The sequence below is a fragment of the Raphanus sativus genome, chromosome 4, assembly GCF_000801105.2.
Source record: "Raphanus sativus cultivar WK10039 chromosome 4, ASM80110v3, whole genome shotgun sequence".
NCBI classification, from domain to species: Eukaryota; Viridiplantae; Streptophyta; class Magnoliopsida; order Brassicales; family Brassicaceae; genus Raphanus; species Raphanus sativus.
In genome coordinates, this window is record NC_079514.1 from 22613752 (window position 1) to 22628379 (window position 14628).

The 14628-nt window shown below is 42.7% G+C and overlaps 2 protein-coding genes across 2 annotated transcripts; both read right to left on the bottom strand.

The window, feature by feature from the left end:
* Positions 1–5501: 5501 nt before the first annotated feature.
* Positions 5502–7684, bottom strand: LOC108830612 (uncharacterized). Its single transcript, XM_018604210.2, has 5 exons — positions 7256–7684; positions 6539–7164; positions 6162–6407; positions 5976–6081; positions 5502–5909 (listed from the first exon to the last, which is right to left on the bottom strand). Exons 1-5 carry the CDS (start codon positions 7682–7684, stop codon positions 5502–5504), a joined length of 1815 nt encoding a protein of 604 aa, XP_018459712.2.
* Positions 7685–7761: 77 nt separating this feature from the next.
* LOC108830611 (uncharacterized) lies at positions 7762–8992 on the bottom strand. The gene is made up of 2 exons (XM_018604209.2): positions 8964–8992; positions 7762–8878 (listed from the first exon to the last, which is right to left on the bottom strand). Exons 1-2 carry the CDS (start codon positions 8990–8992, stop codon positions 7762–7764), a joined length of 1146 nt encoding a protein of 381 aa, XP_018459711.2.
* Positions 8993–14628: the final 5636 nt, after the last annotated feature.

The window sequence follows — 14628 nt, forward strand, 5'->3', positions numbered from 1 at the left end:
GGCTGGGTCTTCAGAACCGGTCATAGAAGTGGTTGGTTTAGTTGCTTGCGATGCAGATTTCTGAGGATATCTTTGATGAGTCAGAGCTGTTGTGGAAGTCGTTTGTGGTGGGTTATTTCATTGGAGATGCCCCTCATATTGGCTCAGTGCACGCCACTGTAAATCGCATTTGGTCCTCGCCTAAAGCCGGATCAAAGATAGATGTCCAGTTTATCGAGAAGAAAACTGTCCTCTTTCGTATAGATAACAGTCAAATGAGAGCTCTGGTGTTGCAAAGAAAATATTGGCACATAGCAGATGTTCCATTGTTGGTGAATGTTTGGTCTCCAGAATCAGCGCTTAATCCTCCTAACCTGACTTCGATGCTATTATGGGTTGATTTACATGGAGTTCCGAATGATTTTTACTCGCATAAAGGTCTAAAGTGTTTGACAAGAGCAGTAGGGCGTTTTGTTAAGTTGCACCCCAGCAGTAGAGCGTTTTCGTTTTTAAATTCATTTTTTTACTTTTTAAATGTTTCCTTTTTTATTATATATGTTAGTGGAAAAGTTTTAAAAATGAAACTAAATAAAAAATTAATAATAATATTTAAATGTAATATTTTAATTCATTAAGTGTATGAGTGTAATCAATCATTGTGAAAGTTAACGTGAGCTCGACACATATAAAACTGAGTTCTCAAATAATATTATGGAGATACATCAAATCCATAATTATTTTTACCTTAACAATACATAAAATCCTTAATTATATTACCATAAAAGTAGTAGTGCATATTTTTATTTATTAGTTAATCAACATTAACTTTGTGAAAGTTATAAAAAATTAAAATGTAAAACAACCGGGTTTTGCATATGGTTAATAGTTCGCTTTAATCTGTTTTTCTAAAACTTTATTTTATCTTAGTTCCAATCGGTGAAAATTACGTAGTGAAACAAATAATTCAAAAGCATAATTTATGTGAATAAAATAATAACTTAAATCAAAATAATTAAAATGTATTACATTTATTGTCATTGTTTCACTCCATATAACTATTTTACTAAATAAAAAATTCATTCTATTTCCCTTATTTTAGCTAAACATATATAAATATTTTTTTAAATTATTTATAGAATCAGTTAGGTATGGATATCCGGGTACTCATTCAAAAACAAGTTGTTTTTTCTCGGGATCAATTTTTGGGGGTTTTGAAATTAGGCCCCCTTGAATATTATCAATTTACGTGTGGAGTTCGAGTTGGATCCTCCCGGGTCTGAATGACTTTGATTCTGATGTGTAGGAACATAAAAATATCTAAATAACTGTTGGACCCAATTTCGGTCATTTAAACTATTGGGCCTATTTCGGAAACGGGCCGCGAATGAGAAGCCCGCGGAAAAATATCGATGTGTTCGAACGAAGTTAACAAGGAAGATGCCGAACTTCAACCAAACATTCTATGATCAAAACAGATGGCCGTGAAGCTAGGGCCCATAGCGACGTAAACGAAGTAGAAAAGGAGGTCGCCGAAGTCGAGAAGGTCGCGGAAGCGGCTGCAAGAATAGCGGAGTCGAGCCGATAAAAGAAAGGAGAGATCAATGCTAAAGGGACAGCGAAAACCCTAGAGATAGAGCACACCACACATTTTAACCTTTCTCACTTCGTCTTAGATCTCATTGTTGATCGATCTCCTTGTTATAGTCAATCTCTTTGTTATTCCTTGTAATCGACCTCTTAATCAATAAAAGTCCATTTTTGTCAACTGAATTCCGATTACATCGTTGCCTTCTAAAGATATCGTTGCCTACATCTTTTATCACTTCTCTAGTTTACTTTACAAACACTACAAAATACTGAGTGTAGATTTTAGGTTCTACATTTTGGTGCCGACTGTGGAGAAGATAAACGAAAAACATCCTTGCTAAGAACCCGATCTAGGATTTCTAAGCACGATTATGGATCCCGCCCAACGCAGACAAAGATCCAATAACTCGAAATCAAAGCAGCCCGCGGTTTCCAAGAATCATGCACGTCAAGTTCCATCTCACGACAAAAGAGACAATCATCGGCTCGGAAAGGCGACCTCGAACAAAAGCACAATAACCTTCTCCTCTTACGAGAATGTTGAGCTCGATGTGCCCCACGATGATGCTCTGATCATCACAATAGAACTTGTCGGTGTCTCTTTCTCGAAGGTTCTCATCGATTCAGGATGCGTAGCTAATTTGCTATCGCACGATACCTTTGAGAAAATCAGTCGACCTGATTTAGCGATCAATAAATACGCTCCCCCTCTCTACAGCTTTGGAGGTGGAAGTAGGGTCCCCCTACTAGGAAACATAGCGATCGCCGTTAAGACACACGAGTTCGAAAAAGAAACGGAATTTTCCGTGATGCATGACCTCTCACCGTTTGATGCTGTCTTAGGACGACCTTGGCTCCACCAAATGAAGGCGGTCCCCTCGATTTATCACCAATGCGTAAAGTTCATATCCCCTACCGGGGAAAAGACCATCTACGGAAATCAAAAATAATCTCGATCTTGTTAAATTGCAGAATACCGCAAGATATTCCCGCAAGGAGCGAACCAACCGGTGGTACGAGACCCCACGACAAGAGATCCTGACAAGGACCTCGCATGTACGGTCTCCCTAGATCCGCAATCCCCAGAGAAGTGTGTTAGCATTGGACGCGATCTCCGACCAAAGATCAGGGACGACCTAATAATCTTTCTAAGAAATAATATCAACACATTCGCATGGTCCGCTGCTGACATGCATGGCGTCGATATCAACGTCGCATCGCACGACCTAAATGTCGACCCCACATTTAAGCCGATCAAGCAGAAAGAGCTAAAGCAGTAAACGACGAAGTCGACAAACTATTGAAAATAGGATCGATTCGCGAGGTTCAATACCCGGACTGGCTTGCCAACCCAGTCGTCTTAAAGAAAAAGAATGGGAAGTGGAGAGTCTGCATTGACTTCACAGATCTAAATAAAGCCTGCCCGAAAGACAGTTTCCCATTGCCCCATATAGACCGATTGGTCGAAGCTACGGCAGGCCACGAGCTGCTCTCCTTCATGGACGCATTCTCCGGATACAACCAGATCCTCATGAACCCCGAGGATCAGGAAAAAACGAGCTTCATCACCGAAAGAGGGACATACTGTTACAAGGTAATGCCCTTCGGATTGAAGAACGCCGGAGCAACCTACCAAAGGCTGGTAAATAAAATGTTCTCCAACCAACTGGGAAAAACTATGGAGGTTTACATAGACGACATGCTGGTGAAATCCTCAGTAGCCAACAACCACGTTCTTCAACTCCAAGAGTGCTTCAACATCCTCAATAAATTTGGAATGAAACTAAACCCGACCAAATGTACGTTCGGAGTAGCATCAGGAGAATTTTTGGGATACATCGTAACCAAAAGAGATCGACGCCAATCCTAAACAGATTTCAGCGCTTATCGAAACGCTGCCTCGAAGTCGATTAAGGACGTACAAAGACTCACCGGAAAGATCGCTGCGCTAAACCGCTTCATATCAAGGTCAACGGATCGATGCCTTCCATTTTAAAAACTTCTTAAAGGAAACAAGAAGTTCGAATGGAACGCCGATTGCGATGCCGCTCTCAGCGAGCTTAAAGCTTACATAAGCGAACCCCCTATCTTATCTAAACCGGTTCACGGCGAACTTCTATACCTATATGTCGCGACTTCCGAACAAGCAGTAAGCATAGTTTTAGTTCGCGAAGAAAACAACAAACAAAAACCAATATACTACATCAGCAGATCTCTGTTCGACGCGAAAACAAGATATCCCGTAATGGAATAACTGGCCCTAGCAGTGGTGAACGCGCACGGAAATTGAGACCATATTTCCAGTCCCATACAATCATGGTAATGACGTCGCAACCATTACGCCCGGTCCTACATAGCCCAAGCCAATCCGGAAGATTAGCAAAATGGGCAATCGAGCTCGGAGAGTACGACATAGAGTACAAACCACGAACGAGCTCAAAAGCACAAGTACTAGCAGATTTTATCATCGAGCTCGTTCCCAGCGAAACTAACACTGATGATAAGACCAGGAAATGGAAACTCCACGTCGATGGAGCCTCGTCGAAGCAGGGGTAAGGTGTTGGAATACAACTCAAATCCCCAACTGGAGAGATGATCGAAAAATCTTTCCGTTTAGGCTTCAACGCGTCAAACAATAAAGCCGAATATGAATCCCTGATCGCCGGACTACGGCTCGCCCAAAGCATCAGAGCCCGGAAGATAAGCGCCTTCAGCGACTCACAGCTCGTCACTAGCCAATTTCACGACGAGTATGAGGCTAAAAACGAAAGGATGGAAGCCTACTGTAGTACATCTTCCTTTAACCCAATTATTCCACGCTGTAGAAGATTGTATGTTGTTGGGCTTTATTCTCTGCAGTTGAGACTTGTTTTTTGTTGCTCGAACTTTCGATGAAAGTCTGGATTTAGATGCCCTCCACAAACAACCCATCTGCTTAAAGACTCCATCTTTTTGCCATTCTTCTGTCAAGTTGAATCTTCCCTGTAAAACATATTCAAGGTGATAACGTTACTAATTCTCGGACATTCTCATATATACAAATATAGAGTTACGAAAATAACCTGAATCTCCTCCCACAAAGCGTCTTTTGTTTTCTCATCGAGATGTCTCCAGTCATCTAGAAGTACTGGGACATGCTCTCTAACGAGAGGACCTAGGAAAGAAGAAAGTGTAACTGATCCACGACCAACATGCTCACCTAGGCCATTAAACTCCACCTCAACCTTGTCCTCTATATGTTTCGCTACTTTTCTCATCTTTGTTGGACCTCTTGTCTTCTTTACATTGTTATCTGACTGCTCTGTCTGTGTCTGCGTCTCGCCAGGAAGAATGAACTGTTCTTCAGATGGTGGTTGTGTTTCATCACCATAAGGTTCATCTCCATCTCCTGTTTATGGGATTACCTCTTCGTCCTCTTCTTCAGTCTCCACGTCTTCTTCCACTTCTTTAGGCTCCCCGTCTTCTTCCACTTCTTTAGGCTCCTCGTCTTCTTCCACTTCTTCAGCCTCACTGTCTTCTTCAACTTCCTTAGCTTGTGAGTGTTGTTCTACTTCTTCAGAATGAGAGTGTTGTTCAACGGTCAGCAGTGGATGATTTTTCTTCGTTTTCTTCTGAGCTAAAGACACTTCAGGACTAACATCCAGACCTGCTTGCTGTTTACTGCGACGGTACTTCTCATTTAAAGCCTGCGAATTCATGGTCCTGAAAACAAATAAACACAGTTAACATTACTCTTATATTAGAACACCCTCACAATCATTCCTAACACAGAAACTTTCGTCATCAGATGATTCATCTCCCATTTCTTCGTCATGCTAAACTGTTAAAGTTGCAGAACACATCTCTGCTTCTGACTCTAACTCATGATAACCTCTCGGAGGAGCTCTCATAACAACATACCAAGGAGAGGTCTCTTCTTCTCTAGAGTAAAAAACTTATTTAGCTTGCGATGGCATAATGTAAGGATCTTTCGCAAATGCTGACTGGTTCATATGGAGATTCACAAGAGTGAAACCGTCTTCCTCTTTAACTCCTCTACCCTTATGAGCCCAACTACACTTGAACAGAGGCACCTGAAACATGTGATAGTCAAGCAATATGATCTCCTTTATCACTCCGTAGAATGCTACTATATCAGCCGTATGCCTAGAATCTTTGGCACTAGCTCTGCGCATGGAAAAGGCTTCATACGCAACACCACTATTCTGTGTCTTCCTCTTCATATCGTCTGTATGGTATCGATTACCATTAACTACAAATCCCTTGTATGTATGAGCAATATTTCTTAGTCCAAAAGCAAGCCATCTTAGTCTTTGTGAATGGTCCTTCGAGTTATTTGGTATCTATCATGTAAATAAAATCATTAGTAACAATTTTAATGACAGAAATGGGTTTTAAGTAAATCATACCTTTTCTTTAATCCATTGTGAAAACCTTTCTGTATGGGTTTTCCACAGGATGGTTTCATTGTTGGCACATATTACATCCGTGCTTTGTAGTTCTTCTAAATGCATCCTGTTATCGATAAAAGAAATATTAATTAATTTTGCTTAAAAATAGCATAAATATATAACAACAATGACATTTGAACTTACTGAACATAAGGCTCTATCACTGCAGTATTCATGAGGACATAGCGGTGAGCTATATCTCTCTCTTTGTCACTAAGTATAACTTCTGTTGCTTTCTGGAGTGCACGACCTTCAAGTACATTCTGCATAGTCTCAACATCTTCGTTTCTTGTAATTGTTTCTTCTACTGGAACCGATTTTTGCAGGAACTCCATACAAAATGCAAGGCATTCACCAGCCAAATAACCCTCGGCCATACAAGCTTCTGGTCTTGCAAAATTCTTGACATATGCTTTTAGTGTCTTCATATACCGACGACGCAAATAATAAATTCTTGTCAATATTATATACATATACTACAAGTTTTATGTTGATGAAATTTCTAGAAAATAATTAATTACCTCTCGAAGGGATACATCCACCTGAAGTGAACAGGGCCACCCAATCGTGCTTCTCTTACTAGATGCAATGGAAGATGAAACATTATGTCAAACTGGGAAGGAGGAAAGAATCTCTCTAGCTGGCACATTGTCTCCACAATCTCTTGTTCTAGTTTCAGTAGCTTCTCAGGATCAATAATGCGTTGACAGAGTCTATTAAAGTAATTGCATAACCGAGTCACAGCTATCCGAGGTCCTCTTGGAAGTAAACCTCTCAATGCAACCGGAAACAGATTCTGCATTAAAACATGATGGTCGTGTGACTTCAAGCCGCCAATACCGGGAGGATCCAGTGTCACACAGTTGGAAATATTGGCACAATAGCCATCGGGGCCTCTGAACTTTGATAACCTTCTGCAGAACTTTTGTTTTTCTTCCTTAGAAAGCCAATACGCAGCTGGTGGCAAGTAAGTTCTCTTCCCCCTTATTTGTGCATGCAAGTTGTTTCTAATCCCCATGTCTACTAAATCTTTTCTTGCTTTGTGGCCATCTTTTGATTTCGCATTGTGCATCAGGATAGACATCAGTGCATCAGACACATTCTTCTCCACGTGCATAACATCTATGTTATGCCTCACAGGCAAATCCTACAATATAATGTTCAAGTATTTTTGAGAACCAAAAAATAGTAAACAAAATCGATAAATAAAACTATATATGGAAATTTAAAATACATACCTTCCAGTAAGGTAAGTCAAAGAAAATGGATTTTTTCTTCCAACGCCACTTATCATCATCTTCTTCGTACTCCTCAGCTGAAACAATATCATCCTCGTCTACTGAAGTCCTTTTTCTTTTACTCCTCTTACTTATTTGTTTCCCAAAGTCGTTTTTGAAGTCCCTGAGACTTTCACAGATCTCAGCTCCACTCTGAATCCTATTCGAATAACCAGCTTCCACCGTGTTGTCAAACCATCCTTTCCGTCGTCTGTAAGGATGATTAGGCCTGAGCCGCTTCCTTTTCCCCATATAAACATGTTTCCGACTAAACTTTAGCCACCTATGGGGTGTGTCCTTCCCACAGACATTACATGCTTGCTTTCCCTTCACTTTACACCCAGCTAATGTGCCTAATCTATGGTGGTCGGTGATACTCCACAACAGCATAGCTCTAAGAATAAAACTCTCATTTTTAAAGGAATCATAGACTTCCATACCTTCTGTCCACAAACTCTTCAAGTCATCTACCAGTGGCTGTAGATACACATCAATGTTGTTCCAGGTGCAGATGGTCCTGGTATCAGCATTGTCAACATGATGTTCTCGGATTTCAGGCACTGTGTGGGAGCCATGTTGTAGTTGACTAAGAAAACAGGCCATGTGCTGTGGTTGGTGCTCTGGATAGAGAACGGATTCATGTCATCTGTAGAAATACCAAGTTGTAGGTTTCTTGCTTCAGCAGCGAACTCCGGCCATTTGTTGTTTGTCTGAACCCATGTCAGTGAATCTACTGGATGTCGCATACTTCCATCTTCAGAAGCATTAGTAGAGTGCCAACGCAAGTCCTCCGCCAACCGCTTTGATCTAAACATTCTTCTGAACCTGTCTTTGATCGGAAAATACCTAAGGGCCTTGGCCGGAATCCCTTTCTTCTCCTCACCAGTATGCTTATCCTTCTCCCATCTTGATTCACTGCATCTTGGACAGCTCACCGCATCTTCATACTGGTTTCTATACAAGATACAGTCATTCTTGCAGGCATGACTGACATCATAGCCAAAACCAAACTGCTTCAGAAACTTCTTCATCTCATCAGTAGACTTAGGTAGAACATTGTCTCGGGGAAGCATGTCATGAACTAATGACAAAAGCTGATCAAAAAAGCTCTCAGACATCCCACTTTTGACTTTTATCCGGTAAAGACCCATGATTGCAGCCACCTTGGTGTAGTTTGAACACTTCGAGTACAATGGGGTTTCTCCATCCTCCAACTTTTTCCTGAAATCAGCTTCTGCTGGGCTTTCACTTCCCTCAAACGCTTCTGCATTCTCTTGATGAGCTGCTGGATAATCTTCACTTGGCATGAAAGCTGTTCTCAACAACTCGTACGCTTCATTTTCAGACGAGTTGATATCAGATGGCTTATCAGGCCTTGTATCTCCGTGTTTAGACCAGAATTTACAAATCTTGTACTTCGGATCCATCCCTCTAATCACCAGATACTCCAAAACTTTCTCAGCAGACTGATGGCAGACATTGCGGCAATCAACACAAGGACAGAAAATTTCAGCTGGACCACCTAAACGGCTTGATGCAGCAGACACAAACTCACTTGCTTCTTTTTCATACTCAAGGCTATTCCTGTCGGGTTAGAACAAGTGATATATAAACTTTCAGAATTACAAAACAAGTGATATGTAAAATTACAGTAAAGTGAAGTCCATACCTTGGCAACCATACCCATGATTTATCCATGTTTCAGCTCCGACGAAGTTTACATACAAGAGATTCACGGAATCAAGCCACAACAAGATAACCGAAAGAATTTTCTAAATTTTAGTATCTATTATTACTTTTTTTACCTTGTAAATCTCTTCAACTTGCGGTTTGAGTAATCTACAAAAGAAAAGAACGGTGTTAATAAACCCAAAAAAATTAAGAGAAAAGAGAAACCCAGAAAATCAGATTGCAGATACCTTAAGCCAAATATCTGGAATCGAGTAAAACCTGAAAATCATAGAACAAAAATGAATCAATTTAACATGCAATAACCCAATATCACAACTACGAAACATAATTGCGTAATACAATCGATAAAACCCGAGTTAACCTTCGAAATTGATTTCAATCGGAGGAGGATAGCAAAGTGATAAAACCCGAGAATAAGTAAGGAGCTTCGGGATTGAGAATGAAATATGATGTGAGCGAGATTCGTAGAAAGTCGAGATTCAGTTTGAGTGTATCGATCGAAATGGAGGAGAGAGTTTCTAAATGTGAAGAATGAAGAACCCTAGAAATTTGGGGTTTTTTACTTTATTCGCTTAGTGTAAATGTTTTGAGGAGGAAAACTTTTCTAAGTCTCGCGGGCACTACCGCCAATGTCAAAGATAACACTTTCTAATTGTTTTTGCTATAATACAGAGGTGTCCCCTTCAAAACCGTACGCTGAATTTTATTATTTTAATTCAACATTCTAACATAGCGTTTCAAAATATCAAAACGCTATCTAAAAAATACGGGTATCACAAACATAGCATAACCGTAAAAAACGCTATCCTCGTGTGCTATTAAAACCCTTTTTTCTTGTAGTGCAATTCGACGAATTCGAGCTCACCAGAATTTCAAGGGGAGAAAACACATCAGTAGACGCCCTCGCTGCCTTAGCATCAACGTCGAATCCAACCATAAGAAGAGTATTTCCGGTGGAAGGGATAGATCGACCCAGTATAGGCATCCCTCGAAGAGGGATCATCAACAACGAAGACGATCTCCCGCTAGTTTCTCCTATCATCACTCGCAGTAAATCTAAGGGACACACTCAAGAACCTGACGAGGAGTCACCCGAAGATCCACAGAACCAGAGGATCCCAGGGGAATCCTCTCGGAGAACCCGATCAGGCTACGCAAGGACGATACCTGCTCATACGATTCCCGAAGAAATACTTGTTCACGAGGTGAACAACGAATCACAAAAAGCTTTCCAGGATGAGCTCGAAAGCAGACCGTATTGGAGAACCCCGACATACAATTACATCGAGACCGGGGAACCACCGCCCGAAAGATGGGAAGCTCGAAAGTTGAAAGCCCGGAGCTCGCGCTATTGCATCATGGAAAGAAAACTCTTTAAGAGAACCTTCAGTGAGCCATATCTACTGTGCGCATCGCCGAAAGAAGCCTCGATCATTCTCAAGAAAACTCATGACGGGTCATGCGGAAACCATTCCGGTGGACGATCCTTGGCAATCAAAATAAAAAAGCATGGCTATTTCTGGCCAACTATCATTAGCGACAGCGAACAGTTCGCAGCAAGATGTGACAGATGCCAACGGCATGCGCCTATGTTGCATCAACCGACACAAAAACTGTCAACCATATATTCACTGTATCCATTCATGAAATGGTCCATGGAAATAGTGGGACCCTTCATCTCGTCAGGGCCAGCACAGCTTCGATTATTACTAGTAATGACCGGTTTCTTTACCAAATGGACTGAGGCCGAAGCCTACCAAAATATCACTGGAACCACGGTGACAAGCTTCATTTGGAAAAATATCGTCTGTCGACACGGTCTCCCATACAAAATAATCACCGATAACGGCTCCCAATTCATCTCGAAAGTTATCAAAGAGTTCTGCGACAAGTGGAAGATCAAGTTAAAGTTCGCAAGCCCTCGATACCCAAAATGCAACGGGCATGCCGAGGCCGCGAACAAAACGATAGTAAACAACTTAAAGAAGAGACTTGACCTCAAAAAGTCTAAATGGAGCGAAGAACTGAACGGCGTACTCTGGGCGTGCCGAACAACGCCCCATACAGAAACCCAAGAAACACCGTTCTCCCTATCATACGGAATCGAAGCAGTAATACCTCCCGAGATCGAGGTCCCCTCTCAGCGACGAGGAAGATGCCCCGATAACGTCGAGATAAACAAGGAAATATTGCTCGAACATCTGGACATGATCGAAGAACGTCGAGAACGAGCTGCGGTACGCATCCAGAATACCAACAAGCTGCTGCTCGTTACTACGACTCAAATGTGAGAGGCCGCATCTTCTGAATCGGCGACCTGGTGCTACGAAAGGTGTTCGATGGAACAAAAGAAAAAGGAGCAGTGAAATTAGCAACGAGATGGGAAGGCCCGTACAAAATAACGAAAGAAGTTCGCGACGGCATCTACGAACTAGAAAAATGCAAAACGGGATGCCCCGAACTAAGTCCAGGGAACGCCTACAACCTCAAAAGATATTATAATTAACTTTGACGCCCCATCTCCGATCAAACATCGAACTGGGGGCCACTAACAACATAAAACAAAAAACGCTTTTCAGAACTACGAATCGGCTTGATCCCGCGAATAAGGATACGAAGGCAGCTCAACATCGAGCGCAGCCCAAACAACCAAACAGTCTTCTAACAAAACATCGTTCATCACGCGAACTCCAAAAAAGTAGATTCCTAATCAGTCTCTACTTCTTCAAAAATATCTAAAAAAAAGATACTAAACGCATGCTCAAACAAAAATATACAAACCTAGATTAAAGGTATCATCCATTAATCCGTTGAAAGCATATATAAATGTTCTTCAACAACAACAAAACACAACATATATAAACAACAAAAACAAAGCAAACAACAAAGTTTTTAAAACAAATAAAACATAAAATGTGGGTCCAATCGACGTCATTCAACCTCCTTGATTGACCGAATCACCAGAGACCTGAGGAAGGTCGAGACCCCTAAGAGAGTCATCCGACACAACAGCCAGGCCATAATCGATCTCCACCGGCGTCTCCAGGCTCTTAAGACGATCCTGCTCCTCTTCGAGATCAAAGTCGTCTTCCCCGGATTCGGTTAAAGCCTCGATCTTCGCACAAACCTCCTGCAAGCATATCTCCGCAGCGCTTTCCGCTTTCCTCCTCTTGATAGTCTCCCTCGCCTTATCAAGAGCACGATCGTAACCCTTGGCTACCAACCGACAAGCAGCTCGCCTTTCCCTCTGAGCCGCTTTTTCTCGCAACTCAGCCTCTCGTTTAAACTTCGCCTTCAAAGACTCAAGGTCCCCCTCAAGCGCGGCCTTTTCTGCCGCATTAGCCGTCAGTAGCACCTTCAGGTCTTCGACCTCCTTCGTTCGCTGCTGCTCGCTCGCCTGCGATGCACTTAACTTTGATCGCAACTGTTGGATCAAAGTAAGTTGGCCATCGAGCACTTCTCGAGTAGGGAAATTTGCCAACCGCTCCTCCATCAAAGCAGCGTACTCGTTGCTAGCCTCCATAGCCTAAAAACGAAAAAGATTATAGCTACGATTTCAGTATCTTAAAACTATTTCACACGACTTACCTTGGCATTTGCAACAGCCATCTGAACATAGGCATCGCGACCTCGCAAGAAGGATTCCTTAGTTTTCGCCAGATGGATGCAAGCTGTTCAGGATTCTCCAGAATCGGAGCATCGACGTCTTACGAGAACGTCATCGGAGAGCCACTCCGATAATCCGAAGGAAGATTGATCGGTATAAGCCGTGAAGTACCCTCTCCTGGGTCTTGCTTCGACGGCTCCGAGCTCGATGCGCTGGGATCTCCGGACATCTCCACCCCCAAAATCAGACGACGTCGCTGAACCTTAGATGCCGACATCCGCCTCACCTGGAACTCGAGACTCCGGTTGGTCACTGTGAACTGGGCGAACCACAGAAACTGGTGTAGCCAGAACAACCGGAGACTGAGCCTGGGAGCTCGATCGAAGTACCCGTCTTTCCGGAGTCCCCCGAGCCCGTTTCAAGGGCGTGGAGTCAGAATTAGCATCTGAAGGTTCCGCAGGAGGCTCCACCCTTTTCACCCCTGAAAATGAAGCCACAACAACAAGTTAAAATTGCTGAATTATTTAAAATACAAGGAAATAACCCACCTTTCCCCTTCTGATCTCTTCGAGGACGGATCGTCTCCGCAAGCGGGATGGGAACGGCGTGATTAAGGCCAGGAGGCAAAGCATAAGCAGCACGAATCCTCTCCGAGTTAAAACTAGACCAATGACACTCGCCTCGATGAATCGCCGCAATTAAACCTCGTAACTCCGGAGTCAAACTCGAGCTGCCAAACAACTCTGAGGAGAAACGGAGATCAAAATTTAGCAAGTAATCATGCTAAAGGAAAATAAAGAAACCACTTACCAACGTTTTCATTCCACTTCGTTGGGATCCGAGAAAAATCAAAATCCCCAACCGTCACCGGGTCGATCTTGAAGACAAGAAACTTTCCCGTCCAATTGACGTCTTTATTAGGAATGCCGCTAATAACCGAGCGGCCTCTGCGCGGAGAAAGAAGAATCGCTCCTATAAAACCGCTACTTCGTTTTAGGGTATAAAGCTGCTTTAACTCGGCTAAACCAAACTCCAACCCTTCCTCTCTGGCTCGTACGAACGTCGTCAAGACGTAATGCCAGAAGGTCGGGGTGATCTGAGTAAACGCCAATCCCAGCTCCGCTAGAATCTCGAGTAGGAATGAAGGAATAGGAAATGACATGAAACCATCACGAAAATGGGACATGAAAGCTCCACAGTACCCCGGTCTCACATTCTTCGGAGTATCCCCATTCGGATAATCGATGACGGCTTCGTACGGAACTCCCCAAAGTTCCCGGATGGCCTTGTATTCGGCTCCGTTAAGGGGGCCCGGCTTGTTTAGTGACGCCATGGAATACGAGCAGATAGAAGCAATTTGCAGAAGAGAGAAAGTCGAAGCAGAAGAAAAAGATGAGTCCATTACAAAAAATCCACTGAATAAATAAAAGAAAAATGACGGTTCCCAAGACAATCCCCGCGATTAATGAGAGCCGCACGATCTAGGAGAGTGGCCGACAGGTCAAATCAAACGAGCATGCGTGGTTACTTCGCTCCGAGATTCGCGACTAAGAGGAAAGGTGATCGCCCTTTCGGTTTCTTAAAAGTAAACCGACTGGACTGGGGGACAAATGTTGGACCCAATTTCGGTCATTTAAACTATTGTGCCTATTTCGGAAACGGGCCGCGAATGAGAAGCCCGCTGAAGAATATCGATGTGTTCGAACGAAATTAACAAGGAAGATGCCAAACTTCAACCAATCATTCTATGATCAAAACAGATGGGCCGTGAAGCTAGGGTCCATAGCGACGTAAACGAAGTAGAAAAGGAGGTCGCAGAAGTCGAGAAGGTCGCAGAAGCGGTTACAAGAATAACGGAGTCGAGCCTATAAAAGAGAGGAGAGATCAATGCTAAACAGACAGGGAAAACCCTAGAGAGAGAGCACACCACACATTTTCACCTTTCTCACTTCGTCTTAGATCTCATTGTTGATCGATCTCCTTGTTATAGTCAATCTCTTTGTTATTCCTTGTAATCGACCTCTTAATCAATAAA

What these genes read in the sequence shown, in the direction of transcription:
- LOC108830611 (XM_018604209.2), bottom strand. Translation starts at nt 8,992, where the DNA reads ATGGATAAATCATGGGTATGGTTGCCAAG. An exon ending in TCATGGGTATGGTTGCCAAG is followed by an intron (nt 8,879 to 8,963) that starts GTATGGACTTCA and finishes CTAACCCGACAG; the next exon opens with GAATAGCCTTGAGTATGAAA.
- LOC108830612 (XM_018604210.2), bottom strand. Translation starts at nt 7,684, where the DNA reads ATGCTGTTGTGGAGTATCACCGACCACCATAGATTAGGCACATTAGCT. An exon ending in TTGACTTACCTTACTGGAAG is followed by an intron (nt 7,165 to 7,255) that starts GTATGTATTTTA and finishes ATTATATTGTAG; the next exon opens with GATTTGCCTGTGAGGCATAA. An exon ending in TGGATGTATCCCTTCGAGAG is followed by an intron (nt 6,408 to 6,538) that starts GTAATTAATTAT and finishes GAATTTTGCAAG; the next exon opens with ACCAGAAGCTTGTATGGCCG.